Below are 24,613 nucleotides of genomic sequence, written 5' to 3' on the forward strand. Positions count from 1 at the left end.
TTATTGCAGGATTATATGTGTATCCCCTTGAGATTATATTGTAACATTATTACCATGTTGTGGCTAGATCCGTCTTTAAATATCGAGGTTCGACGACATCGTGGAACGTGATTACATTACAATTTGTACGCCGCCTAAGTAAGCGATATTATCTAATACACGATAGAAAATACATCATCTATTAACAATGCTACAATAAAGGCGATACCATGCGTTTCATTTTTTTTTCGTTTTTTTTTCTTTTTAATTAACGTCACATATGGGTGTACAAAGGTCCTGTTTCGTTGGCCTTTTCTCACTCTTCAATCTCATGACGACCGTTAAGCGTCGTCGCTCGGAGGAATTGCAGCAATCGATGCACAACACGCAATGTTATAATTTACAGCAGTCGCGTTATTTATTATTTTTTTTTTTTTTTTTCACAAAAATTCACAGCCAAGTGGAGCTATGCAAGCCCGCTAGCTTTCTAGATAGTCTTTACTAATGTCTATCCGCTAGAACACTTTATCGAACGTCTTTGGGATCGCGAGATAATTAAACGAGAGGCACTTTCGGTGGTCCTAATAACGGCGGCCCATTGTCGGGCATCCGATGTGGTCCGAGTTTGTCGTTTTGCGTTGGCACAGGCTGTAGTAATCTAATGGCGAGACTGGCCAATATCAGTAGAACGATTAAGCCGCAAATCGGTACAGCGATCGTGGCAGTCTTGAACCACCCATCTGTCGACTGACCTCCGTGATTGATCGGCTGTATCGGGTTGAGAAGAAGTCGCTGATCACCCACCAACACTGTTAACAATGAAAAGTGCCTCGTTATACACCGCACAGTTCGAAATTAGACGGAAATTTTCATTATTCATAAATTCACACAACCTTCGACTTTCACTATTGTTTTAAATCAACGATTCGAGACTTCGTGGAAGTTGAAGTTGCGTGAACTTGTATATGTGTGTGTATGTGTGTGAACAATATATGTGCATTATAAAACTAAAATGACGTGTATTGGACAAGTTGCTTATATCGAACAGATGGATATAGTTAAACTCAAGGTTCTTCACAATGTAGAAGGATTAAATTTGAATAATCGAATTAAAAGAGCGAGCCTCGGGCAAAATTGCTATCTTGCAATCCCTATACGTAATGAACGATACGTGACTTGTATTAAAATGAATCTGTTGCAAAATAAACATCGCGATGCGTTACGAAAATAGCATTGTAGAGAAAAATGATAATAACACTCGTGATGGCACCTGTATCGGGTTAGGTCTGTATAATCTTACTAATCGTGCAACGAAAACATTCGTTTTACCTTGAAGAGTCTTGTTTAGCCTGTTTCTCATGGCTGGGCTATCTACATGGTTGCAGAGATCCTGCTCGCAACAGAGGTATCCCGTGGGACATTGCCGCTCTTTAAAGCTCTCATCAAGGCAACCGCTGTAAGCGTTATGCTCTGCTCTTAATAACGATGGATTTGCATTCGATGGTAATTCGGTGAAACAGCCCCTGCCGCGGCACATGTATCCTTGAGGCACGCATTCCGGTTGATTGCAATAACATCTCACTTCTCGGACGTACGGCGAGTCTGCGAATAAAAAGAGTATCGAGATTAATTAATCTTCCCCGTTATTTCATCTGAGAGATTTAGCATGATTGAAAGTTTCGTGCCTATCAACGCGAATGAAAAGTAACGTAAACGCATTCGATGTTTGCGACACGATCGACACGAGGGAGAGAAGTTTGCGGTCAGAGAACTCTTCTGTACTGGAATAATACTGAAAGTGCGATAAAGCGTTCTCCCGAGGAAGGGAATCTAGCTATTCCTTTTCCACACTGTTCTCGATAGTAATTAACGTGATTAATCCTAAACGACTTATACAAAATAACGATGCAATATGCATGGGTGGTCTTGTATGTGTACACGACAAATTGCGTCCGTCGCATGCACTATGCACTCGCCGTCTCCTAAACAATAAAATTCGATCGTCGAATTTCGCTGCTCGGACTCCTAATTGGCTGAAACTCGTCTTTATTTAAATGTCTCTGCTCGATAAGATCATTCCATTATAGCGGAACGTAATTCCACGAACGTTGCGCATTTTCGCGTTCAAGCATCTTAAAGTACTACGACACCGACGCTTCGCGACTCTCCCTAATGAGTAGCCGACTGAAAGTCATAAAGGATCGTACATACCCTGCTCGCCGGAACAGGTACACAGAGCTCGCTTTCATTTACCTGTCGGCTACCAAGCCGTACGCTGAAGCGAAATATAATTCTCATTGTACGCGTGTGCGGAGATACTGTTAATAAGTTAGGGAAGAAAAACGAAATGGAGCGCAATGTATACGCGTTTCATCGGCGTGGTGTTCGCCAAACAAATTTCTGAAAATAAATGGCTCCGAGTTGAAAGATTTCTGTAAAAGGGGTGATGTTTGGGATCGTTTGCTTGGAGGGATTTCAACCGGAGGTTCTGGAAGAAATCTACCTTGAGAAACAAGCTCGATACACTGGGACCGTGCTTGACACAGCGTAAATATACATACATTACACGGATAGAGAGTGGAGTTCTCTCACCGTGGTGTGTTAATGAGGCCCGTACGAAATAAACAGAGAGACATGGAGCAGTTCGCGGTGACTAAGCATCGTGCCGCTTGTTTATTATGATAATGCGGAACCATCTTTATCCGTGGCTTTACTCTTGCCCGTTCGGTCGTTTTCTCGGCCTCTCCCTTCGCGTTGCTTCCCTCGGTCAACGGCATAATTTATTTTGCTGCGCGAGCTGCCACGCGGATTTCGTCGAAACGTGCCACGCTCGAACGTAACGAAATAATTCATTAGCATGATCATACGTCGTCGATTCACGCGAACCTCCCGAGGCGACGCGTTCTCCTCGCGTTCTCCTCGCGTTCTATCATCGGACGAGCGAGAAGACACCGAGACAAATCGATCGATGCAAATCTCTGAAATCACGAACCGCGTCAAAGCCTTCATTATACCAGCTGTCGGTCGAACAAAAGGACTTTGATTTTGCAACGATTAGCCACAAAGCGCAGTTGTTTATTATGGTAATGCGAGGCCATCTTTGTCCCGCGCGACATTGCGCCGTCTACCCCTCGAACCCTCCCTTCGCCTCTTCCCTATTAAACGATCCTTTCTCCCCCGAAGAAACTTCTTACGTTCGTCGTCCCCTCTTTCCCTCCTGACTTCTTGCTAATAAGCTTACAGCGCGCGGTACTCTCCCTACGTTCTCCACCCCCTCTCCCTCTCTCTCTCTCTCTCTCCTTTATGTTCACTCTTTCGTTTTCTCTTCAACCGCCGCGGCTCTTTCTCTCTGTTTCGTCCACGGGGCGGCCCGGCTCATCGGGGAATAAAAAACGCTAAAACAGCCGAGTCACAAAAGAAAGATTAAAGTGGAGAGAATATATGGAGAGAGGCATGCGGCTTCTCGGTTGTGTGCAGTCGCTGCTGTACGGCTGTCCGCCCGGTTGCTCCGCTCTCACGGAGTCGTCCACGGAGAGACGAAGAAGCCACCGGAGAGTCGTAACAGAGTTTTGTACGGAAACCACTCTCTCCGCGTAGGTTTTCAGATTACGTAAACTTCTCGCAGAGGGTCCGATTAAAATCCCCCCCCTCGTCCCTGGAGCACTATCAAATTTCGTTCCTCGAGACAATCCTATCTTGTTTCGAGAAACTATTCGACAGTCGTTACGGAGATTATACTTTAATTTGCATCATCTTTCAGTATCCATTACGAGCTAATTTGTAGTTTCTTCAAAAGGTATTCTCAACCGAAGCTGCGATAAGAAAGATTGGTTCGAGAAAATGGTACACCGTTACGAAAGGAGTAAAGGGGAAAGACAGAAGGAACTTGAGAGAAAGAGAGAGAGAGAGAGAGAGAGAGAGAGAGAGAGAGAGAGAGAGAGAAAGAAGGGCCTTGTGTGCGTTTAAAATAAAAAGGGAAAAGGGGAAGCAGCGGGAGGTCGAGAAGGCCCAGGCAAAAGAGAGATACGGCCGACATGCCTGGAGCCGAAGAAGACCCGTCCGAAAACAAACAGACTGCTTCGCGGGGTCGTTCGTTATGCGTCCATGGCATATTAATTATTTCCCGACGGGCCCTACCCCCTGCCTCTCTACTTCTCTACCCGTATTGCTCGTATTTCTTTCTCTTACATTTTTTTCATCGGTTACCAAACGATTACGGGCTCGAGGAGCACGTGAATCGATGTTAAGGTCGTACGATCCCCCTCGTTGCATTATTTTCGCAGCGGATGCACGCACACAGAACGCGTTCGTTGCTATTTATGTTAATTGTTCTCCTTCTCGACCGAAAATACGGCACCACCGATTAAATGCAACGGATTGCAAAATTCTGTTCCACATTCGTCGGATGATTGGCTCGATTTAATAATGTTATAATGGGTAATTTACGTGAATGCACGTGCCCGTGCGCGTGCACACGGGATCGAATAAAGATGAAGAGAGGAATAGGGGCAAGAAAAAGAAAGAAAAAACAAAAGAAAAAAAGAAAGAAAGAATAATGCCGCGATGCCGGAGGCAAAAAGGTAGACAGGTCTGAAACGCTTGACGAACGTTCTCCCCGTATGTTTTGCGCTCGTAAAACTGTCCGATTTCTTCGGGTACGATCGGCGAATTCTTCGTATCCGTATCGCTCGATAAAAGGTTTCAGCGACGCACACCACACGGACACGCTTTCGATGAAGCTTAACCTTTAACTTACTGACGTTAGATATACTATGTAGCCAGTCGAGCCATCGGGCATATCTAACGAGATACACGTGCTGGTTACTTGTAACACTCAGATAAGCTTGTTTATTTGTTAAAACTACAACAACAGGCTGAGAGTTCATTTGACTCGTTGTTTTATCCAGAGTCTAAATATTCATTTATGTAGACGAACTCCGAGCATTCTTTCCTCTTGTCGTTCATTTACTTTTACAATTAGCTAATTAGTTGCACTATTTTTCTCTCTTTCCCCCTTCCCTGGTCTATTCGCGAGGGCATCATACGCGCGTTACTTAAATTATATAACCCCTACAGTCCACGTATATAGAATCCAGCCTCGAAACTTGAGCGATACTATTTTCTCCCGTTATGCTTCGTTAGAATTTCGCTTGGCAATAAGAAGCACACCGGGCAAAGCGCGGCTCGATCGACGTGGAATTCAACGAGCAAAAAGATAATCGATACTCGCGTCGATAACGAGTCGCTAAAAGCGCGCTCGGAAGGGTTACGATTCGTTTATCCAAACGACTCGAGCAACCATGCCCGAGGATAGAAAGCCGTGCTCGACGGAAACTTGATTTGAACGAGCCCCGTTGTATATGCAATTAGAAGAGCGACGACCTGTGTATGTATATACGTATAGACGGGTTGCGTTGTGCCTGACCGTACACCACCGTCGACGAATGATGAAACTAATGAGTTTCTCTCAGTTCCCTCGAGTGTATCCGTAATGCACGTACATTGCGTAACAACGTCCCTCGTATGTACGCGGGCATTTATTTAAATCCCGTGAACTCCATTCTTCTTTTTTCGTTTACGGAGGAGCCCCACGCGAGGACGAGTTGCAGCGCGCGGCTAACGACATTACTCGGGCAATTAGGTGGTGAACCCGTCGGTGTCGATAGCCTATGAATATTGGATTCTCTAATTAAATAGGAGCAACGTTAACGCGTTACGCAACGGCAATTAGTGGTCGTTGTCGAGCAACGGCGATTATCGAAGCGATTCGTTTTAGTTTAATCAGGACAGGATTTATCTTGCCTCACCGGTGGTACCCATCGAGCACTATTGACAATTCACGGCATGATTTCTGTTCGCTCCAGGGAGAAAGGACACACGTGACCAATTTCACAACCGTTTCGCGTCAACGCCACGATTACGAATTCATTTAGGACAATCCTATTTTGTTTCTTTTTTCACCGGTGGTTCTCGATTCTCTCTACAGCGATGATAACGAAAGAGCGGCGGGTGAAAGTGTACCTAGACGATGCTGCGGTCAATTGTTCATTCCGGTAACCGCGTTACGGGGTAATTGTAAAACACAGAGCGACTCGGCTATCTTAATTTCTAATTAGCAACGACCACCGTTCTAAATTGCCGCAATTAGTATTCCACGGCGACATGAGACCGCGTTGGTGGTCGGGCGTCACGACGTCAACGTTGAATTTCACGGGAGCACACCCGTGGCGATCAGTTCGTGTTGCCCCTGCCACGGAAAAGAAAGTTGTCGTTGCCGCGATGAGAAAGGAAAAAGTGTTCGCCGAGACAACGATCAGGGATTACGATACAGCCGAGATTACCGGCTCTCTAAGACCGCGTCGGGTTCGCGTGTGCACGGAAGACGAATAGCGTGCGAGGAAAGGGTCGTTTCTCAATCTTGGCAATGGAGCACACTGACTTTTGTGCGTGCCTCAACGGCAGCAACTCTGCCGACCTATTGAGTAAACGATTTTTAACCGATGCTCCGAGACGTTACGAAATTTACAAGGACCAGTATTTTATACGATTCTATACTAGCACTCCTGGAAGACGCAGTATCGGAGTCTAACATAATTCACCACTGCTCACGATAAGGCTTCCACTTTCATCGTCCGTAACGCGGTGGAACGTGTGCAACAGCAATCACCTGAATCGCTACCCATCGACGTCTTAACAATGACGATTGGCTATCGCGATCCTCGTATAAGGGGACACGCGATCAAAGGCAGAAACGAATGGAGCGAGCCGGCGAGAGTATTAAGGTAGCGGTGGGAATTATAAACGGTTTTTAAAACGACTAAAAAGCTGAAGGGGGGAAAAAAGAAAGAAAAGAAGAAAAAGAGGAAAAGGTTGCCGAAGCGAGTCACGTTCTACGATCCACCGCGGGACACCTGTTCGTACCCTGACCGCGAGTGGGCTATGAACCTGCGGAGTTATGCGAAAACAAAAAGGCCCTCAGGAACGAAGGTTCCTCATCGACGACGGAGTCGAAAGGAGTGGCCACCGGAGGCAGAGGACGAGGACGAGGACGAAGAAGGAGAAGCCGAAGAAGATGAAAGAGAAGAAGGAGGAGAGGCAGAGGATGGAGAGAAAGTAGGGGAAGGAAAGAGGACGAGAACAGAGGGACCGGTCCTCGGGGAGTTCCTCGAAAGATTCGTGAGAAACTTTCGTCGAGCGGCACGCTGTCTTCGTGGTATTCGAACGCGCAGGTCGTCGGATCGATGCACAGGAAGAGGGTTAAGCAGTGATCCGCGATGAATGGGATCGGATACTGAACAAATTCGACGGACCTTTTATTAGCCTCCGTTGGTATCTCCGATCGGTGGATACTTTCGGAGCAACAACTGGAATTATTCGATTACGGGTTCTCAGTTATGTCGTAATAAGTCCCGAGGGAATTTTAAACGTCGCTTCGAGACTTTCGATGTCAGTCGAATTGTGCTCGTAAATCGAGAATGGTCCCTCGATAAACGTACGCCACGAAACAGACAGCGAATATGCTACGTACGTTCACTAATCGTCGAGATTAGTAAAGATTAGCAGGGGACCTGCTAATTGGTTCGTTAGGCTAGAATATATGCGCTTTTTCAACCGGCGATATTTTATTACCGAGTATACTCAGCTACGATCGGGACAGTGGACAGACAACCGATAAAAGCTGTAACTAATGATCCCCATTAAACGGGGCCGGATACCGCACGAATTTAGCCGATTCTTCATTGACTTGCAACGAAAGACGAGGCCCCGTGTCTCTCCCCGGGAGGTCTAAGATATTGGTTTTATTGCAGCCGCGTGGATATTTCGACCGGGGCCGGATGGTTCTGGATTATCAAGGTACACGTCCGTACGTGGCAGCGTTATATATAATCTCGAAAGACAACAGTGCATCCGTTTAATGGGCCCGGGTTTCCTTCTTTTCTCCTTTTTAACAGAGATGACTGGTCAAGAACAAGGCACCGATTAAACTTCTCCTCACGAGATCCCACGTCGTGATTGAAAAAAAAACCAAGAAAGAAGAAGAATATTATCTCGGCAGTTTCTTCGGCTCGATATTAAGAGCAAAATTAATTTTCTTACCAAGCATCTTTGGCACGGATAGGAAACTGGTCCGGTCTCTCGTTCGATAACGTCGAACATATTTCGTCGCGTGCGGAAGGTATAAAGAAAAAGAAAAAGAAAAAGAGAAAGAGAAAGAGAAAGAGAAAGAGAAAGAGAAAGAGTAAAATACAAAGCGTTGAGAGTAACGGGGTGAAGCAAACCCTACGGTGGACGCAACGATGCAAAGCGGTTCGCCGAACGGACGACAAGTGCAGCACCCGCATAATGGGCTGGTTTTTCTCCCTTCCTCCTTTCGGAGCCGAGCGGCTGGTCAGGAACTCGGGACCCAATAAAAGTTTTGCTACCCGCGCTGTCGCAGAGTCCTCGATCGTGGTAGGGAGCCCGACCGGATTCCGCGTCGAAACGAAGAAAGGGCTGTTTAAGTTCTTTATCGACGATGACACGAGCCAAATCAATTTCGCGAGTGCCCGCTCTCCCAGGTGTCGCGATCTTCCTTGCCGGAAGTTTACGTCTCTTCGGAACTTGCCGACGCACCCTCCTCCTCCTTCGTCTTTCTTTCGTCGCCAGGATCGACGGTGGTATTAGGTCAGGGCAATTTACAGGACTGGCGGGACGATAAAAATGGGGGGTCGCAACAATTTTTCGTGTCCCACGATCGAACGCTCAATGTTTACATCGATACGACCAGGTGATTCGCGAAGATAGTAAAGGAAATATGAGTTATACCAGGTTTATGCGTTTGTTTTGAAAGTACGATAATTTCTTAAAGCCTCTATAAACTTCCATCGAGGTTGCCTCGTAAAAAGCTACGATGATCTTTTTATTCGACGGACGGAAGGATAGTTGAAACAATTTTGCTGTGGACGCGATCGAGTAGAGCGCGCCGTAGCATCCAACGTTGATAACTCGTTGCGTTCAACGTTGGACAACGAGAAAAGAGTGGCAGCCACCCGCGACGGGTCGTGTAATTGCAATTAGCGTTGCCCGATGGAAGGGGTGTAGACGTTATCGTGAACATATACCGGCGGTGAAATGATTTCATTTCCGTTTACACTCCGGATCAGCCGGTCGATTACGATACGCGCAGACGACAACGACAAGAAAGTTAAATTAGCTCGAAGGTAACCCTTTACCGCGGGACGCGAAGCTTTAAATCATCCTGTAAATCAACGATACGATCTTGGAACACGACAGAGCCCCTGTACACGTACGGTTGCGCGGATCGATTTGAATCAATTAAACAAGAGAAAGCTTTACTCGGTCACCATCGAGGGCACTAATTTCACCGATTGCATCTCGAACGCGAACGATGATATTTATGGCGGCGAGTGGACAGAATAAAGGTCCGTAAATCAAACGGAGGCAATAAAATCGTAGGCTGGATTCTCGATTGTACGCGGCACTCGGTACCGACGAAATCGAAACGGAACGTTCAAGGAGAAATCGTTTCCATCCGAAACGAAGACAAAGGCTCGGAAAGAGTCGGTACAATTGGGAACGGCGTTCCTCGTAGTCTTTCTATACCTAAAACCGTATAGAGGGAGGCTATAAACCTACCTACCGCCGGAAGATTTCTCATCGACGGTTGTATAGCCGATGGGCAGCGCGTTGTTCTTGTAACAGATACCACGGCCGAGAAAAATTGTCCCCGTTCAAGGGTAACTGTTGAGGGTTTCGGCTAATTTTCGTTTCACAAAGGGTACGTACGAAGCCCGGTATTTGCGTTGGGACCGGTAACTATCATCCCCGGGAGTACCTGGCCATTAAGAAAGGGGAGAGGGGCCAGGCAAAGCATAGGCTGGGTGGTTATGCGGGGTGGCAATTAGCAAGAACAATAGGGACTCGGAGGCCCTTATTTCTGGGAAGTAGGAGGGTCCCTCCGGGTCCTGCCATTCCAGGGGCCCCGCAGGTATATATGTATTTTAGTCTATAACCGGGCGATGTCGTGCTCGCGTGTCCGTGTGCGTCTGTAAGGTACGCGAGCGTTGGTATTTTCGGCGCTAGAAGGCAGGTTCTTGATGTTTTCGAGAGAGGCAAACCAGTGATTAGCCCTACTTAACTCGGCTACGTGGACGCGGCGCGGGCATCGTCAAGTAAAAGGCATGCTCATCAATTATATGCAATTGCCAAATTGCTCCAAATTACATGCGTGGACCGCGGACCTTTTATGATAATACTTGCTCGTTTTGCCCCGGCGGATGCAGAGACCACCTTTAATTATCGCTGTTCCGGCGTTCCGATTTCGAATCGAACCGTTTCGACCCGATAAGTAGCACTTCGTCCGTGCACGATCATCGCAACGAATGATCGTTTTCGAGAAGGGTTCTAGAACGATGGGCGAAAAGAGAGGCTGAGAAGCGCAGGGGATCGTTAACAATGTCGCTCGTTAAAAAATTCGCGTAACGACGCCGCGTACTACCGGTGCCTCGCGTCCAGATTTTATGACGTACCATTGGCTGTTGGATGAAGTAAACTTTCTCGATGGCTTGTCACGGCTCGTCGAATAATGTCCTCTTAAGTCTTTGTTCTTCGCTCGTTCGTGCGTACAGTTAAAGTGCAATTGGACAGCGAGACGACAACCGCGGTTCTTTAACTGCGTTGGTCGTGTAAATAGCACGGATCGCTTGTAGAAACAGGCTTGCGTGTCGATACACCACTCGTTGATTAATCTCACGTAACGCCAAAGCGTATCTATCGTTACGCGAAACGAATTCCATTCTATCGAGAGTAACAAGACGCGAACGTTTTGAAAGTTACGTGAAAAAAAAAAAAACAAAATGTTTCCCTGGAAACGGTCACGATCGCCCAGGTAGCTGGGCATCTTTTTCCTGATCACTGAAGTATTCGATGATTTATTACAGGAACAAAGAGCCCGGTCGGCCACCCTGTAGGAAGTGCAGCTCGATCGTTTGGAACAGGTCCTCCTTTACGCAACTCTCGAAGGAAGCGAAACCTTTCTCTCTCGGATTTCAACGGGTGTCTCTACCGGTCCTGCCTGGTAAGTGACCGTCTACTGTTACCTTAACGCAATCCACGGGTTAACATGTTCGATGGAATACCGTCGCATGTGAAACGTTCATGGTTTTTATCCACTTTTTACACCGTTTAACGAGGATACGCCATTAACTATATGGAACGCGCCTCCTCATTTGTCGCGTCGCTTAACTGCACTGGCATCGAAGTGTAATAAGCGAGATTTACGTTCGCGTTTACGGGCGTAATGCACGCCGTTGCGTTTCTTTTACGGTTACGAGCAAGGGACCGTATCAGCAGACCTCGAGCGAGTTGCAATCAATCGAAACAATCGGAAAACGTTGCGAGACCACCGGCAAATTGCTACTTGCGCACGCGTCTAATTACACCGGTAGCTCGTAAAACGTGTACGGTTCGATGTATACATCGGTAACTCTCGTCTCGATGGATAATGCACGATACGATGCTGATTTAGTTGTAATAAAAGACTTCCCGTGTTATTATTTCTTTGGAACGCGATTGCCTCGTTGGGAAGTTTCGAAACGCGAAGTGCTGGCAGGAATGTTGCGGTAAATAGGGTACTATGAATTCAAGGTGTACAGGCCTAGGCTAATTCAGTTGGTCGAGTTTGAAAATTCGACGTCTCGTATAAGCGAGCGAGTAAGGAGGCAACAATGGATGGTCGATCGTCGTTGTTCTATCGTTCTCCCGCACAGTTTTCCAGCCTTCCATCCCTCGAGCAACTTGATTCGCGTGGCACGTACGTTTAGGCGCTCACGTGCCTGTACGCAGGTTCAGGAAGAGTCGACGGAGATTTTTCTGGGCTTTCTTCCTTTTATTCCTCTTTCGCTTTGGTTGTTACGCGGTACGCTGGTCGGTGAATACACGACGAGCCGCGATTCCACGAAACGCGCGGAATCTTGGATATCGCGTAGAACAGGGTGGAGAACGTCTCGCTTGGAAACTACTGCCACGGTACAAAGTGCCGTCGTCGGATCGTAAAAGATGTTAAACAACGTGTCGTCGGTGGATGTCGGATACAAACGATTTCCCTTTTACCTCGTCTCTGTTTGTTTTACTCGACCAGGCTCCGCCTTCTAATTACCCTGGCTACGAGATCGCGTACGTATATCGCGGTTCTTCACGCCTCGTACGATTCCGTTTCGAACGCGGGCGAGGTTGTTCGGTTTTATTCGTAATAAGCACGAAAGAATTCAGCGGCAGGAGTTGCGTGACAACTGGCGCGCGCGTGCGTGCGTTCACGCTGCTTTTGGAATGGCACGCAACGCCTTTCTGTTCTGTATTCACGCGATGACGAAGCACCGTCAAGATTGACAAATTTTATTGGACCGATCACGAAGGATGTAACGAGGTTAACGAATTACCGGTTGGCTGCCAACGAGCTGTCCGGCCGATCGATCGATTCCGCGCGTCCCCGTTCGATCCCCGATCCATTCGTCCTACGATTATGTGGAAATAGATCGATTTGTATTTCCACTTGTGCGCACGGCTAGATTCGAGGAGGCATGTATTTATAGAGACGTCTCCTTGGAATCGTTGACATTGATTCCGCAAATCTGTCACGGCGTCCGCTATATATAGAGGCTCATTGTAATTACACCGCCGTAGGAATGCGCTATTAAGCATAGCTAATGCGTAGGGTACCCGTTCCTGGCTATGGAAAATCGATGCCTGGCATTATTTAATAATCAACCGGCGTGATAATTACTCGATCTTGCCCGGATTATTCACCACGAGTATGCAAACGACGATGACTTGCGCTGGAACGAAATTACACCGATTATCGGTAATATCCAACTAAATCTATTTCTCCTCGGATGTCTTACAGAGTTATCGTTTCCGAAGAGAGGCTTGATTACACAGAAGTAACGTATATCTTCTGGAAAATCGTATAGAGCTTGAAATTCGTAATGCATGGCTTAATTATGCGGAAATTCGTAACGATGAACAGCGAGGGATAATTTTCAATGCTCGATGAAAGGTCGACGCTCGACGAAAACTTGTCGAAGCGGGGGCCTATCGAAAGTACCGCGTTGCATCGCCGGCTGTTCCGTTTAATTCCTGTAATTACAAAAGCAACCTGCTTCCTTAATTTGAATAATTATCCGGTAAAGCAGATCGTACGTGTTCCGATCGTATCGGTGCATTCGTTTCGGCGAGCGCCCGGCACTTTTTGCTATTATCCCCGATTACTATCGCCGCTCGAGCAAATGCGTTAATTAAGAAATAAAAAAGAGCCCCTAATAATGCATCTCCGGACCGATCGACTTAATTCGGACGATTTTATGCTACCTTTTAAGAAGAACAGCTCTTTTTTTTTTTTCTTTACCGCGAATCCCTCGTTCAACAATTCCTCATGGCCTGTTGCGCGTTAAACGAACAACCGACCGACGATTAAATTAGAGAATAACTCGGCAGAAGCGCCGTTGCTTCTCCAGATTCCAAAGGAATTTCGACATTTTCTAAGCCGATCGATCGAGTTAAGAATTCTGATTGATACCAGAGAGGAGGACGTGAAAATGATTCAATTTCCATCGACGTTTCGCTCAATGAAGATTACCATATCCTCGTACAAACACGGTTCATTGAGAAAGGATTTTTCCTGTTATCAAACAGGTATTTACGAGCGTAACGCGATATCGACATAGTTGCAACGAGGTAACGAGCAAAGAGACCGCAGCCACGGACGGCGTGCTCGTCGGTCGAGCGTTATTTAACAGCAAATCATTCGAGAAAAGGAAATAGCGATCGTGCGTGCAAGATAAAAACAATTGCGTATTACAACGCGTTATGTCTGACGATAAAAATGCATCTCTGCATGACGTTTACGCGTATCGCAGGTGTTAAGCGAAACGTAAATTAACATGCACATATACCAGTGATATCAACGATTAATAAAACGAGGATAATAATTTGCTGTAATTAAACGCGCGCCAGTAATTTCGAAGATTAAAGAGGGGAGTGTCTTGATGTTTCTACGTGGGTTATCAAAGAATTTCGACGATTCCAGTGAAAATGACGAAACATCTAACCGATAACGTCAATGTCGATTAATTAGATTTAGAGATATCGAACGATTGGGAATTCGTTCGTGATCCACTCTTTCTTCCTCTCCCTCTCTCTCTCTTCCTGGCGTTGGTTCGTCTTTAATAGAATCACGAACGACTACGCGGGACAAAAAGTTCTTTATACCGAAGTAGGAAGCTTGCAGCTAAGCTAATTGATCGGGAACGAGCGTGCGGCAAAACGGCGATCGTTTCGAGTGTCGGAAGCACGTGAGACCGATGTTCGCGACGAGCCGCGGCAAGTGAGAGATTTCGATCCAGCCGCAACACGTGGCATTAAGCCGCGAATGGAAATAACTGGTTTCCCGATGACGGACGTTAATTCGTGTCCTCCGCGAAGGACGAGGTTGGTTGCGTCGCGCTCGAGCGCGATTTCGATTCGCCGCGAATCGATGGGGAGGACGCGCGCGCGGGAACAAGAGATATCGCGTGGCGCGCGCGCGGCAAATCCACCTCCTGTGTGCCGTGCAAATATTCGTGCGCCGATACGGAAAGAGTGCTTGACATTTCTATATATTCGCTGGCTAATATTCAAGCGAAACATAACGTAATAACTATCGCCAGTCGCCGTGACTCAGTCGTTTGAATAACTGGCGTTATCTCGGGGAACGATACGCGCAGCCGTCCGCTGAAAACAAAACGCTTCTCTGTTTAAACAACAGGAAGGCTGTAATGGGATTCTATTAAAGTAATAACAAGAGTAGGACGCGATTGAGGAGCACGCGTCCCGTAATGACTCGTACCATTTTTCACGCCTGCACCTTGTACCTGTGATACAGGCGTATACCTCACCGGCGCGGTTTATCGCGATGATCGAAGATAAATTAGCCGGACGGTGTTATTCGCGTTTGGCTGACATTCCAAGCCGGGGCGCGTTTCACGATTATTAGACACGCGAGAGGGAACGCGAGAGGGAACGCGAGGTAGACGGGGGGAACGGACGGACGGAGTCGTCGCAGAGGCAGAAGCAGAAGCAGAAGCAGAAGTAGAAACGGCCAGGGGTGCCCGCGTTCATTTGAATTCGACGCGTCCGCGTTCGCGCTGGACGCATGCATGCCGCATGCACGCGTGCGTGCCTGCACGCGGCATCATGGCGCATACGAAGCACCGAATTAACATAACGCGCCGGGGCTCGCAGCCTCGAACTCCGCCGCGCGTACGGGTTCCAACCCCGACGGCCGCCAATTCGAATAAGCTACAAATAGGCGCTACGGCTCGAAACACCCGCTGTCCTCGGCTCTGATCGATAGCCGATAGTAAAACGCGGAACGAAAACGACTATTATCCGAGCGACGAGCGCCGGCTCTCCTCGCATTTTCGATCGTTCGTCGTTACGACCGGTACGACCGTTCAGGCGCCGTCGAGCACCATTCGTGGAATTCTTTACCGCGCGACGCGTCGCTGTCGAGAGAGAAATCAAATTCAGAAATATACCGGCACGGAATACATACGAAGCGTTCCCAATCGAGTTCCGCCGCCGCGGCCATCGAGACAGACGGGACCGGTCGGGGAAAGGAAAAGTGTTGGGTAACGGGGTCGACGGTGTCTCTCCGGAGGATCGAACGTGTCTATTGGCTGCTCGAAGCGCGATCGAAAACGGGATTACATCACCGAGCCTGGCATTATTCGCGCACGGATATCCCGGAATCGTAGCAAAACGAGAGAGAGAGAGAAGGAGAGAGCGATCGATCGCGTTCAACCGTTGCTCCAAGTTTATCCGTATCGTCGTGGATCGAGGCATATGTACGGCGACTGAACGCGCGATACGTCTTGCATTTATGATGAGACGAACGAGGAATTATGGCCGTTTGGCGCCACCGATGAAAGAAAAAAAAAAGCAGAGAAATATTCGTTACGTGACCGTCTAGGAAGTTTAACTTGGCGATGGTTCCCCTATGGAATGCAACGATCCGCGCCTTTCGCGTCGCGTTTTCCTCGCAAAGTTCAATATTCAATGGGTTCCGATCAATTTCTGTCTGGTTATTAAAAGGATGCAAATCGATGCGAATTTCAACGAGCCGCGCTTCAAGAGTAACGCGCGTCGCGTATCGTTCGACGAGCATAGAGGCTCGCGATGCGCGTATGCGTGGAACATCAGGCTGGCAGGGGTGCACTGCTACCATTGTTGAATTACAACAAGTTCGACAGGACGGGACGCGCGTTTTAAGCAGCTTCGAGGCTTATATTTGTCCCTCGAACCGTCATATTTTTTAATCGGCTTTCGACTGGGTACGCGCGGTAAAATCGACGCGAGGAGCGATCGTAAAAACGAATTCCCCGAATCGCCTCTTAAACGGCCGAGACCGGCGATAAGAAAAATTGAGACATGATTATTCATCGGACGTCTGTGTCCGCGTGTGTGGTCGCGACGCACGCGATTCCCGACAGCTCGAGGAACGAGCTGAATTCTCAGTCGGCAAACATCGCCGCCGTAACGAGAACCATTTTTGCATAGTACGTATTCGCGACTAATGCGGTCAGGCTCGAGGAGGCGAAATGACAAAACAGGCTAATGCATTTTTCACGTGGCGCGATATAGATGCAGCGAGCATTGTTGGCAATGCCAAGAAACTTGGGAGAAGAAATCCGTTGGTTGCGTCATGTCCGATGAAAGTAATCAAAGAGTATCGAGACGACGCGTCGCGTCGCGCCGGTTTTGCTCGACTCCGACTCCGACTCCGGGGAGCAATTACGTCCGCGTAATCCATCCGGCGAAAGTGTGCGGCCATTAACACGCGGCGTAACCTACCCCTTATCTCGTCGAATTTCCGATCTAACCTGGTCACTTTGATTAACGCGCCTCTATATTTAATTAATAATGGAAGAGGCGACTGTCCGGGGTGTAAAAATACGGCCGGTTGCATGAATTATCGCGCACGCTCGCCCGTAAATAAGCGTTCCGCGAATAAAACTTTCTCCTTCCCGTTGACGTCCCGCAGATTTATGTACGCGAGCTCGCAAGCGGCCGCGATGCCAATTAATTGATCGTTATTTTTCAGTAAATCGACAGGAATTATCCGTTGCACGGGCGTTCGCCGATAATTAAGAGCTCGCTGACATATTTCTCAATCGATCGCCGATTTCGCGGGGAACTCGTCCGTTAGTTTTAGTGCTCGTTGTACAATTTCATTGAAACGTTCGATTCGAAACGATAGCGAGGTGGTGGCACGTAAATAACTCGTCGAGCCCCGATTCGGAAGCAGATAGGCGACCGGTTAGATACGTGGGTGGCGAGTATGGAGCGCGAGGGCGCCAAGAAAAGTCTCTTTAACTTTTATCCACGGCTTCGCGCACGCCGTGTCCGTTCCGTTCCGTTCCGTTCCTTTCCGTGCCGATGCACGTAATAATATCCGGCTGTGTACGCGACAATCGCCGCTTCCGCGTACGCTACGACCATTTTCGCCAAACCTCCTCAATTTTTCTCCTCCCAACCTCCTCCGTTCGATGGATAAACGATCGACGACGCACTTTGTCGAATCGAGACGAGACCACCGTCGCACCGCTACGGCCGGCGGTCGTAAAATCGCTCGGGAAACGTGCCCGTGCACGTGTGCGTACACGTACCGGAGCTGTACACACCGTGTATTTACGTACGCGTGGACGTGGACAAGACAAAGAGGCATAAACTCGTCACGCACGCATGCACATTTGTGTGGCCGACAGGCGCCACCGTGCCGGTTCTCTGTTCGCCTGTGTGTAGAGGCCCGACGCACGTAACACCAGCTGCAACTCGGACGAGTGTGCGAACACGTGAAACACCGCCGGGCTCTGGCGCGCGCGTGTGCGTGCCTACGTTACGTTTGTCGGCCGCCGCGCGGATGAGCTCGCATTTTTCAACGAGCTTTCCTCTCTGCGCCCGTCACAACGATACTTTCCGTCACGCTTCCCGTTTTCCAAACGTTCGAACGCCGAGAACCGCTCTCTTCCACTCTCTCTCTCTCTCTCTCTCTCTCGCAACCCTTTCGCGCCGCCACGCTTTCGCCTTTGTCCCCGCGAGTAACAGTATCCACGTACGCGCGTAGTTTCCCCGGCGAGCTGATTTTCAAATAAAAGCCGGAAGTCTGATGTCGGACCGATTATCGACGGCGGTTCACGCGCCAGTTCGAAATTTCGAACTTGCACGCTCGACGCGAACGATTCTTTTTGTTCGGTAACGGTTTGTAAAACTAACAATCGTGCGTCTGAGATTCGAAGCGAATGAGTCATATTATAAAATCGACCTCGCCTGTGTCTATAAATATGCAACTGACTGCGCGAACCGAACTGAGAATTATCACAATTCCGTAATTTGTTTGTATCGCGTAGATAACACGCTCGAATCTCGGTATACGTACGGCGTTTTTTCGCCTTTTCTTTTTTCATCTTCTTTTTCCTTCATTTCTCTTACGAATCTCTGAAGTAACAATGTTACCAGATAACGCGCGAGTCAATCGCGAGTTAACGATTCCGGGGGAACGCGAGGAACCTTCTAATCAACGCGGATTATTGAATATAAAATTCAGCTCGCCGATCGTTCTTCCTCGAACTCGGGCGAAGATTGACGGGGCTCGCAGATAAACGCCGCGGTTTCGTCGGATGCATCGGGTTAACGGTTTGGTTAGCGATCGCCGGGCCAGCGGCCAGTGGCTAAGACGAAGACGAACGGACGGCGAGGCGACGAAGGCATTTTTCCCGGGGCGAGGAATGCGATGCGCCGCGTGTCTGAGAAACTATAACGGCCAGTGAAATGGTTCCGCGGAACAGAATCCCCCCACCGACTCTGTATACGTAGAAAGAACCCAGGGAATCCGAGGCACACGCGCAAAAACGCGTATCGAAATATCGGACGTTTCAGCGGGATTGAAAAATCAATGAGGACAAAGTTAGGTAACGGTTACGAACAACGCCGCATAATCTGCATAAGTTATGATTTATTGTTCGTATCGCGCGGGTTGCGTAACCCGGACTCTTCTTCTCTCTCATTATCTGCGAGATTAAGCAAAAATTCGGTCACTATCTGGGAACCTGTAGCAACTGGTCTGATTCGAGGCGGCGAACGTTCGCCGGCGAGCTTCTCTCGCCGAGCCGCGTGCGCGCGGTACGATCCCCGATGGGCGAAAAAATCGGCGTGTTTCCCGACACGTTAACCCCGCGAACGCGCGATGCGATTCGCGATCCACGGATGGAGACCCGCGGTGTGCTTGTGTAAACGAGGACCGCGCAGACAAGCGTGTCGGAAGGTAGCTATCGTGCACATAGGCATTATATTATGTACTCTGCTATCCGCGCGCCTAGCTGGCGCCCGACATACTTTATCGTCTTTCTAAACTCGGTACCGTGCGAACGGTAAAATTTAAATATTTATTATTTCGCAACCGCGCCGCGCGTTTCACCGGAATTCGTGTGCCTTGGCCACACGTCCGCGTATTGTCCCGGCTAGTCGACGCATCCCGTGGGACTAGCACGTACGCGTACACACACGCGTAACAGTTCACGTGGCGCCAGTTGACCGTGTAAATCCATCGGTCGATCGTGAATCATTCGAATATCGTGAATCGCAGATCGAACGCGTTCCCTTTTTCGGTACGACACCATCGCTCCTCCTCCGCCTGGATCGTGAGCCTCGTGTACGCGGCTCGCGATTTCTCGCGCGATCCTTTCGTAATCCATCGACTCCGTGGATTCCACCGGGTCCGCGGTATCGTCGCTTTTGCTTTTCCTGTTCTCGTGGAAACAAGCCCGGCTCGGTGCGCGTCACAGAGGGAAGGAAGCTCCGAGAGGACGGTATGCCTTTTTCTTCCCATCGAATACTCACGTGCATCGATAAAACGTTGAAATTGCACGCGTCCTTAATTACGCCGCGCTGCCCGACCGGCAGACGAGAACAGAGAAGAAAAAAAATCAGGGAAAAGGAAACGAAAAGAGCAAAACCACCGACAGACGGGTTTAAAACGCGGCGGTGCGAACCTTTTTTCCTTTCGTTCCGGAGTACGTACAATTTTGCAATTACCGCGGCCCGCGCTCCGTGCGACGTAGGCGCACCGCGTCTGCATCTGGTTCTTTCCTCTTATCTCGCGTTTCGTTTCGTTTTTCTCTTTTATTTATTTATTTATTTTTTTTTTTTTTTTATCGCCGGGACACTTGCGGCGCTGAAACGATCCCGGTCGTGCATCCCGTGCCTATGTTATTCTACCTGATTACGCTCGACAACGATAAACACGGTCGTCCCAATCTTTTATTAGCTCACCGGTGAGATTACCGGGTTCGTTACAGGTTCGCGCGCGTCCCTTCCACGAGACGACGACGACGACGACGACGAAGAGTAGTTCCGTCTCGGAGCGCAATTTGACAGGGGCGTCCGCGATTTTCGTGACTCGTTCCACGAACACGAAGCGTCGCGGGGCATGCAGAAAAGGCCGAGTCAATTAATGTACTTCGCCGACTTCAGTGGTCTTAATTTAGAGAGCGGCGTTTCCCGACTTTTATTGCCCCGGCGTCAAAGTCAAACAGCGAAACAGTTGAAAAGCTTTCGGTACGACTCGGTCACGAACCGGGTTGCCACCGGTTTCGCTGGACGTTCCTTTCGCAACCAGAAGAGAGAAGGGAAAAAAATAATAGCTGCACTTCCGTTTTAATTAATTCCCAGCGATCGGTATCGCGCCGGCCAGTTTCAAAAGACTCGGTGCATATCGTAAGTTTAATTGCCGCCGCGGTGCCGATACGAATCGCACGCATTAATCACGGACGAGATACGGGATGGGCTCTCGGTGTTCGGGAAAAGTTGGTACACGGGTAATCGATGGTTTCCCAGCGAGAAACGCGGACGGCACGTGTAATAATAAACGTTGGCCGCGAGAACAATGAAGCAGCGTGGAGAAAGACGACCGCCAAAGATCGCGAGGAATCCGTGGGCAACCTTCGAATCGATAGCTAGGCTAAAATTCGTCTAGCCTCCGAGGATGGATTCGCGATCGCGATCCAGTGCTCCGATTGGCTTCCGGTCCCGGTATCTGGCGCCACCCACGTGTACCCCGTTCACGCGGTCGGTCTCGCGAGTCGCGGCACGGACCACGGCCCACCCCTGGCTTTCCCATGAAATCACGCGCCCAAAATGTAACCTTACCGTTGTCATCGGGTTTCCCCTCGTTATCGGCGAGCACCTCGTAGTCCCCTGAATCGAGATCCACGGAAGCACCAACGACCACAGTCAGACTGGACACCATCGTCGCGAAAGTCAACAAATCCCGCGACCACATCGTTATCTTCTGTTCGACGTGAGTGTGTCTGTCGCGCGCACCCTGCGTCTTTTATCCTCGATGCCGAGAGGGAGAACCGCGTCGATCGCGTCGCGTACTCCCGCACGGTGTTTACTTCCGATGGAACGATGATCTCACACGGCGAAACGATGAATCGATGCGAACGACCGAATACCCCATCGAATATCGTTCTCGGTCGAAGAGCGTCCCGCGTAGTCACGATCGCGCGATCCTGTTGCCGATTCCCGGACAATTCATAACGATCAACAAAGTGCGGAACGGTTCACGGACAGACACGGAAGATCGAGCGTCCGGTCCCAACGATGGTCGACGCTTGACTGACTGACTCACTTCGGTCTCGAAAAGCAAACGCCGTGCAGCCGGACGACTCCGCCGCGGCTGGCGCGCACCAGGGGCACCCGCCGGAGTACACTCGCTAGATAGTTTTTAAACGAGTCCCGCCTCCGGCTGCGATAGTGTGCCCCTTGTCGGTGAACCACGCACCGTGAACGCGTACAATATGCACGTTCAACGACTGTCGTTAATCTGCGATCTAGCCACCGCAATTTCCGACGATAGTCGGGTTCCCCGTTTCGACTCGACCGTTTCCACCGCCACCTACTTCCTATTATTTCAACCGTTTCGATATTTACGAGCAATTCGGATCAACGTTCGTCTCTCGAGCCGATTTTCAACCGTTCGAATCGATGGGTCGAGATTTCCGTGTTTGCCAGTTATTTCAAGCATCGTCGCTCGACGATGGCTTCGACTTAGGATAGACGCGTACCGATCGATCGCCGTTGGATCACGATCGGAGCGATTCGATCGAGAGCGGCGCACATGGCCCGTGTGCCACTTACGTTAATGGCAGCCACTGTACCAGAACGTAGTATGCGGGCAGGCCGGTGGGCTCGTGTGTTGGTAAAAGGTTGAGTGGTGCGGACCGACGCCGGGAAATGGGCGGTTGGTGAGGGAAACGAGGGACAGGGAGAAGGGAGACAGTGGCGCCTGAGCCCCGAGGCGGAGACGCCACGTTTCTCTGGTGTGGGTGAGTGTCTGTGGGTGTCGTGCGCGCGAACGCGACCGCGCGCGCATGGTTCGTGCGTCCTGAACGCGGAGGAAGAAGGGACGAGGTAAAAGAGCAGCAGCAACAGCAGCAGCAGCAGCAGCTTACTTTTGCTGTGGATCGTCAGCCCTCCTTCTGACAGCCGGTCTCCTTTTTAGCTTTTGTCGCGCGCTACGTCGCGACCCTACCCGCTTTTTCCTCGTCCTCCTCGCGCGAATTAAAACGCAGCTTCTTTCAACGCGCCACGCGATGTGTCACCATTGATCGGACGTCTTTCAATGAAATCGTCGCGCGAGTCTAGTTAGACACGATCAAGAACCGTTGACGGGGTATCGGTCGAAGGCTCCGCCGGAAGCGTTAGTTTCATTTTCCGTATCTGCGCGAGATCTCTTCCGTTCGCGGTTGGATCGATCGTCGACAGGTAGAGATCATCCAGCTGGACCGACCGGTTTCGATCGGATCACGCGAACGAAGCGGAGGCAGCAGACGCGCGTATTAAGTTCGCTCGGTTAATTCATCGAATCTCCCCGTCCGCAGACATTGTTTACGTCGCGCGGTTTATTCGCCAGACGGCGGTCCGTTTTATGGAAAACCGCGGCCGCACACACTCGCAGCCGCGTTTTCCTTTTTCGGGCACGAAGCGCCTCGGCGTCGGTTCGATACTTTGAATACAGCCATCGCGTTAGTCGACGGTATGCCGCTTATTTTTAGCCAGGCATTAGCCAATTAACTATTAACTCGTTGGCGCCACGGCGGTGCTCCTATTTCTGCTTATTTTCTTACACGAGTAATGCATCGTTGCCCTCTTCCGAATCCTCGGTATGTCCAACGCCGGATAATCCGATCCCCGCAGTGACGTGCCGCGTACATACGTTAAGCGCGATGCTCGCCCAAACGCTATGCCAAATGAAATATGCTTCTGGCACGATCGCGTTACCGATATTATTCTTAAGCGTGCTCCATCGACTGCTCGTCCACCCGTCGACCCGTCCAAACCGGAGACGAAGCGACAGGTTTAACGTGCCAGTAAACACCAGATTCCTCCCGGAGCGGTTCAAAGCGTTTCATTGTTAACGCACCAGATAACGAGGAAGACAAAAACACGTTCGACGCGGAGTATCGCTGCCGCGTTCGTTGACACCGAACCGCGATACAAACGCCACCGAAACAACAACGATCCGCTTCTGCTGCGTGATTACCACCGCGGTGCTCGTTACGGAGAGACCACGGGACACATATGCGCGCGTGTACATGGAAATTATTTCACGCGGCTAGAGGGGATTGAACTTGCCCGAGGAATCTCCGGTACGGCAAAAAAAGGAGCACGCGTGAGGAACGCTCTTCTGTATTGGCTCGTGGATGAACCAGTTAGACAACCCGAAGATGCTCGTCCGAGATATTTGGTCATTCGTAGGATGCCCCGGGGACACCGACGTATCTCTACCTCCGAATCGAGACCGTATGTTTAACGGAGTGATTGATTTTAGTCGGCCGCGGCGAACGCGGTGGTCGAGCGGTCGCTCGGGTTGGATCCAAAGTTGGATCCGAACGAGCACCAGGTTACGGCCGCTCGGTTGGTTCTCAGGCCGGGCCTGATGGAGTACGCTCGTCGTCTCTCGTGTTTGCCGTGGCCCCAGCCGGCACGACCAACGCTCTCCGTCCCTCTGTCAGTCGTCATATGATCGAAGACGTTGAGTAAAAAAACGTTTCAATTCCGATAATACACCGCGTCGATCGAGAACGATCTAACGCCACGAGCAGCTGCCTGTTTTTCCATTATCCTTCCAACAGTTGTATATTCAATCTCCGCGTACATGTTTAATTAATCCTTGAGAATTACATTACTACCCACACTTTCTACTGTACATGTAAATCAATCGTAGAAGGCATACAAAACTGGATCCGCATACCGCGAGACACCTCTTTTACACCAATTAAACGGATTATGTACAATAGAAACAAAAACGTAACAGCTGTGAAACGGGAATGCAGTTTGCCGTACGCATAATAATTTATCTGATCGCCGTCGAACGTTACATACACACTGGCGTACAGTCATCGACGGTTCTCGACTACCGTTAAATTTACTTTTCAGCCGTCGTTGCGCACTTATATTACACGTCCATCGCGACCAGGCTTGTTGACACGCCCAAAAACGCTCGAACCCGTCTCTACCGCTCCACGCGCGACTGGTT

The 24,613-nt window shown here is 49.5% G+C and overlaps 1 protein-coding gene across 1 annotated transcript; it reads right to left on the reverse strand.

The window, feature by feature from the left end:
* Positions 1-219: 219 nt before the first annotated feature.
* Positions 220-21,449, reverse strand: LOC143425698 (BMP and activin membrane-bound inhibitor homolog). The gene is made up of 3 exons (XM_076898703.1): positions 21,220-21,449; positions 1,309-1,581; positions 220-788 (listed from the first exon to the last, which is right to left on the reverse strand). Exons 1-3 carry the CDS (start codon positions 21,350-21,352, stop codon positions 535-537), a joined length of 660 nt encoding a protein of 219 aa, XP_076754818.1. The 5' UTR covers positions 21,353-21,449; the 3' UTR covers positions 220-534.
* Positions 21,450-24,613: the final 3,164 nt, after the last annotated feature.

The sequence above is a fragment of the Xylocopa sonorina genome, chromosome 1 (genome assembly GCF_050948175.1).
Source record: "Xylocopa sonorina isolate GNS202 chromosome 1, iyXylSono1_principal, whole genome shotgun sequence".
Taxonomy (NCBI): Eukaryota; Metazoa; Arthropoda; class Insecta; order Hymenoptera; family Apidae; genus Xylocopa; species Xylocopa sonorina.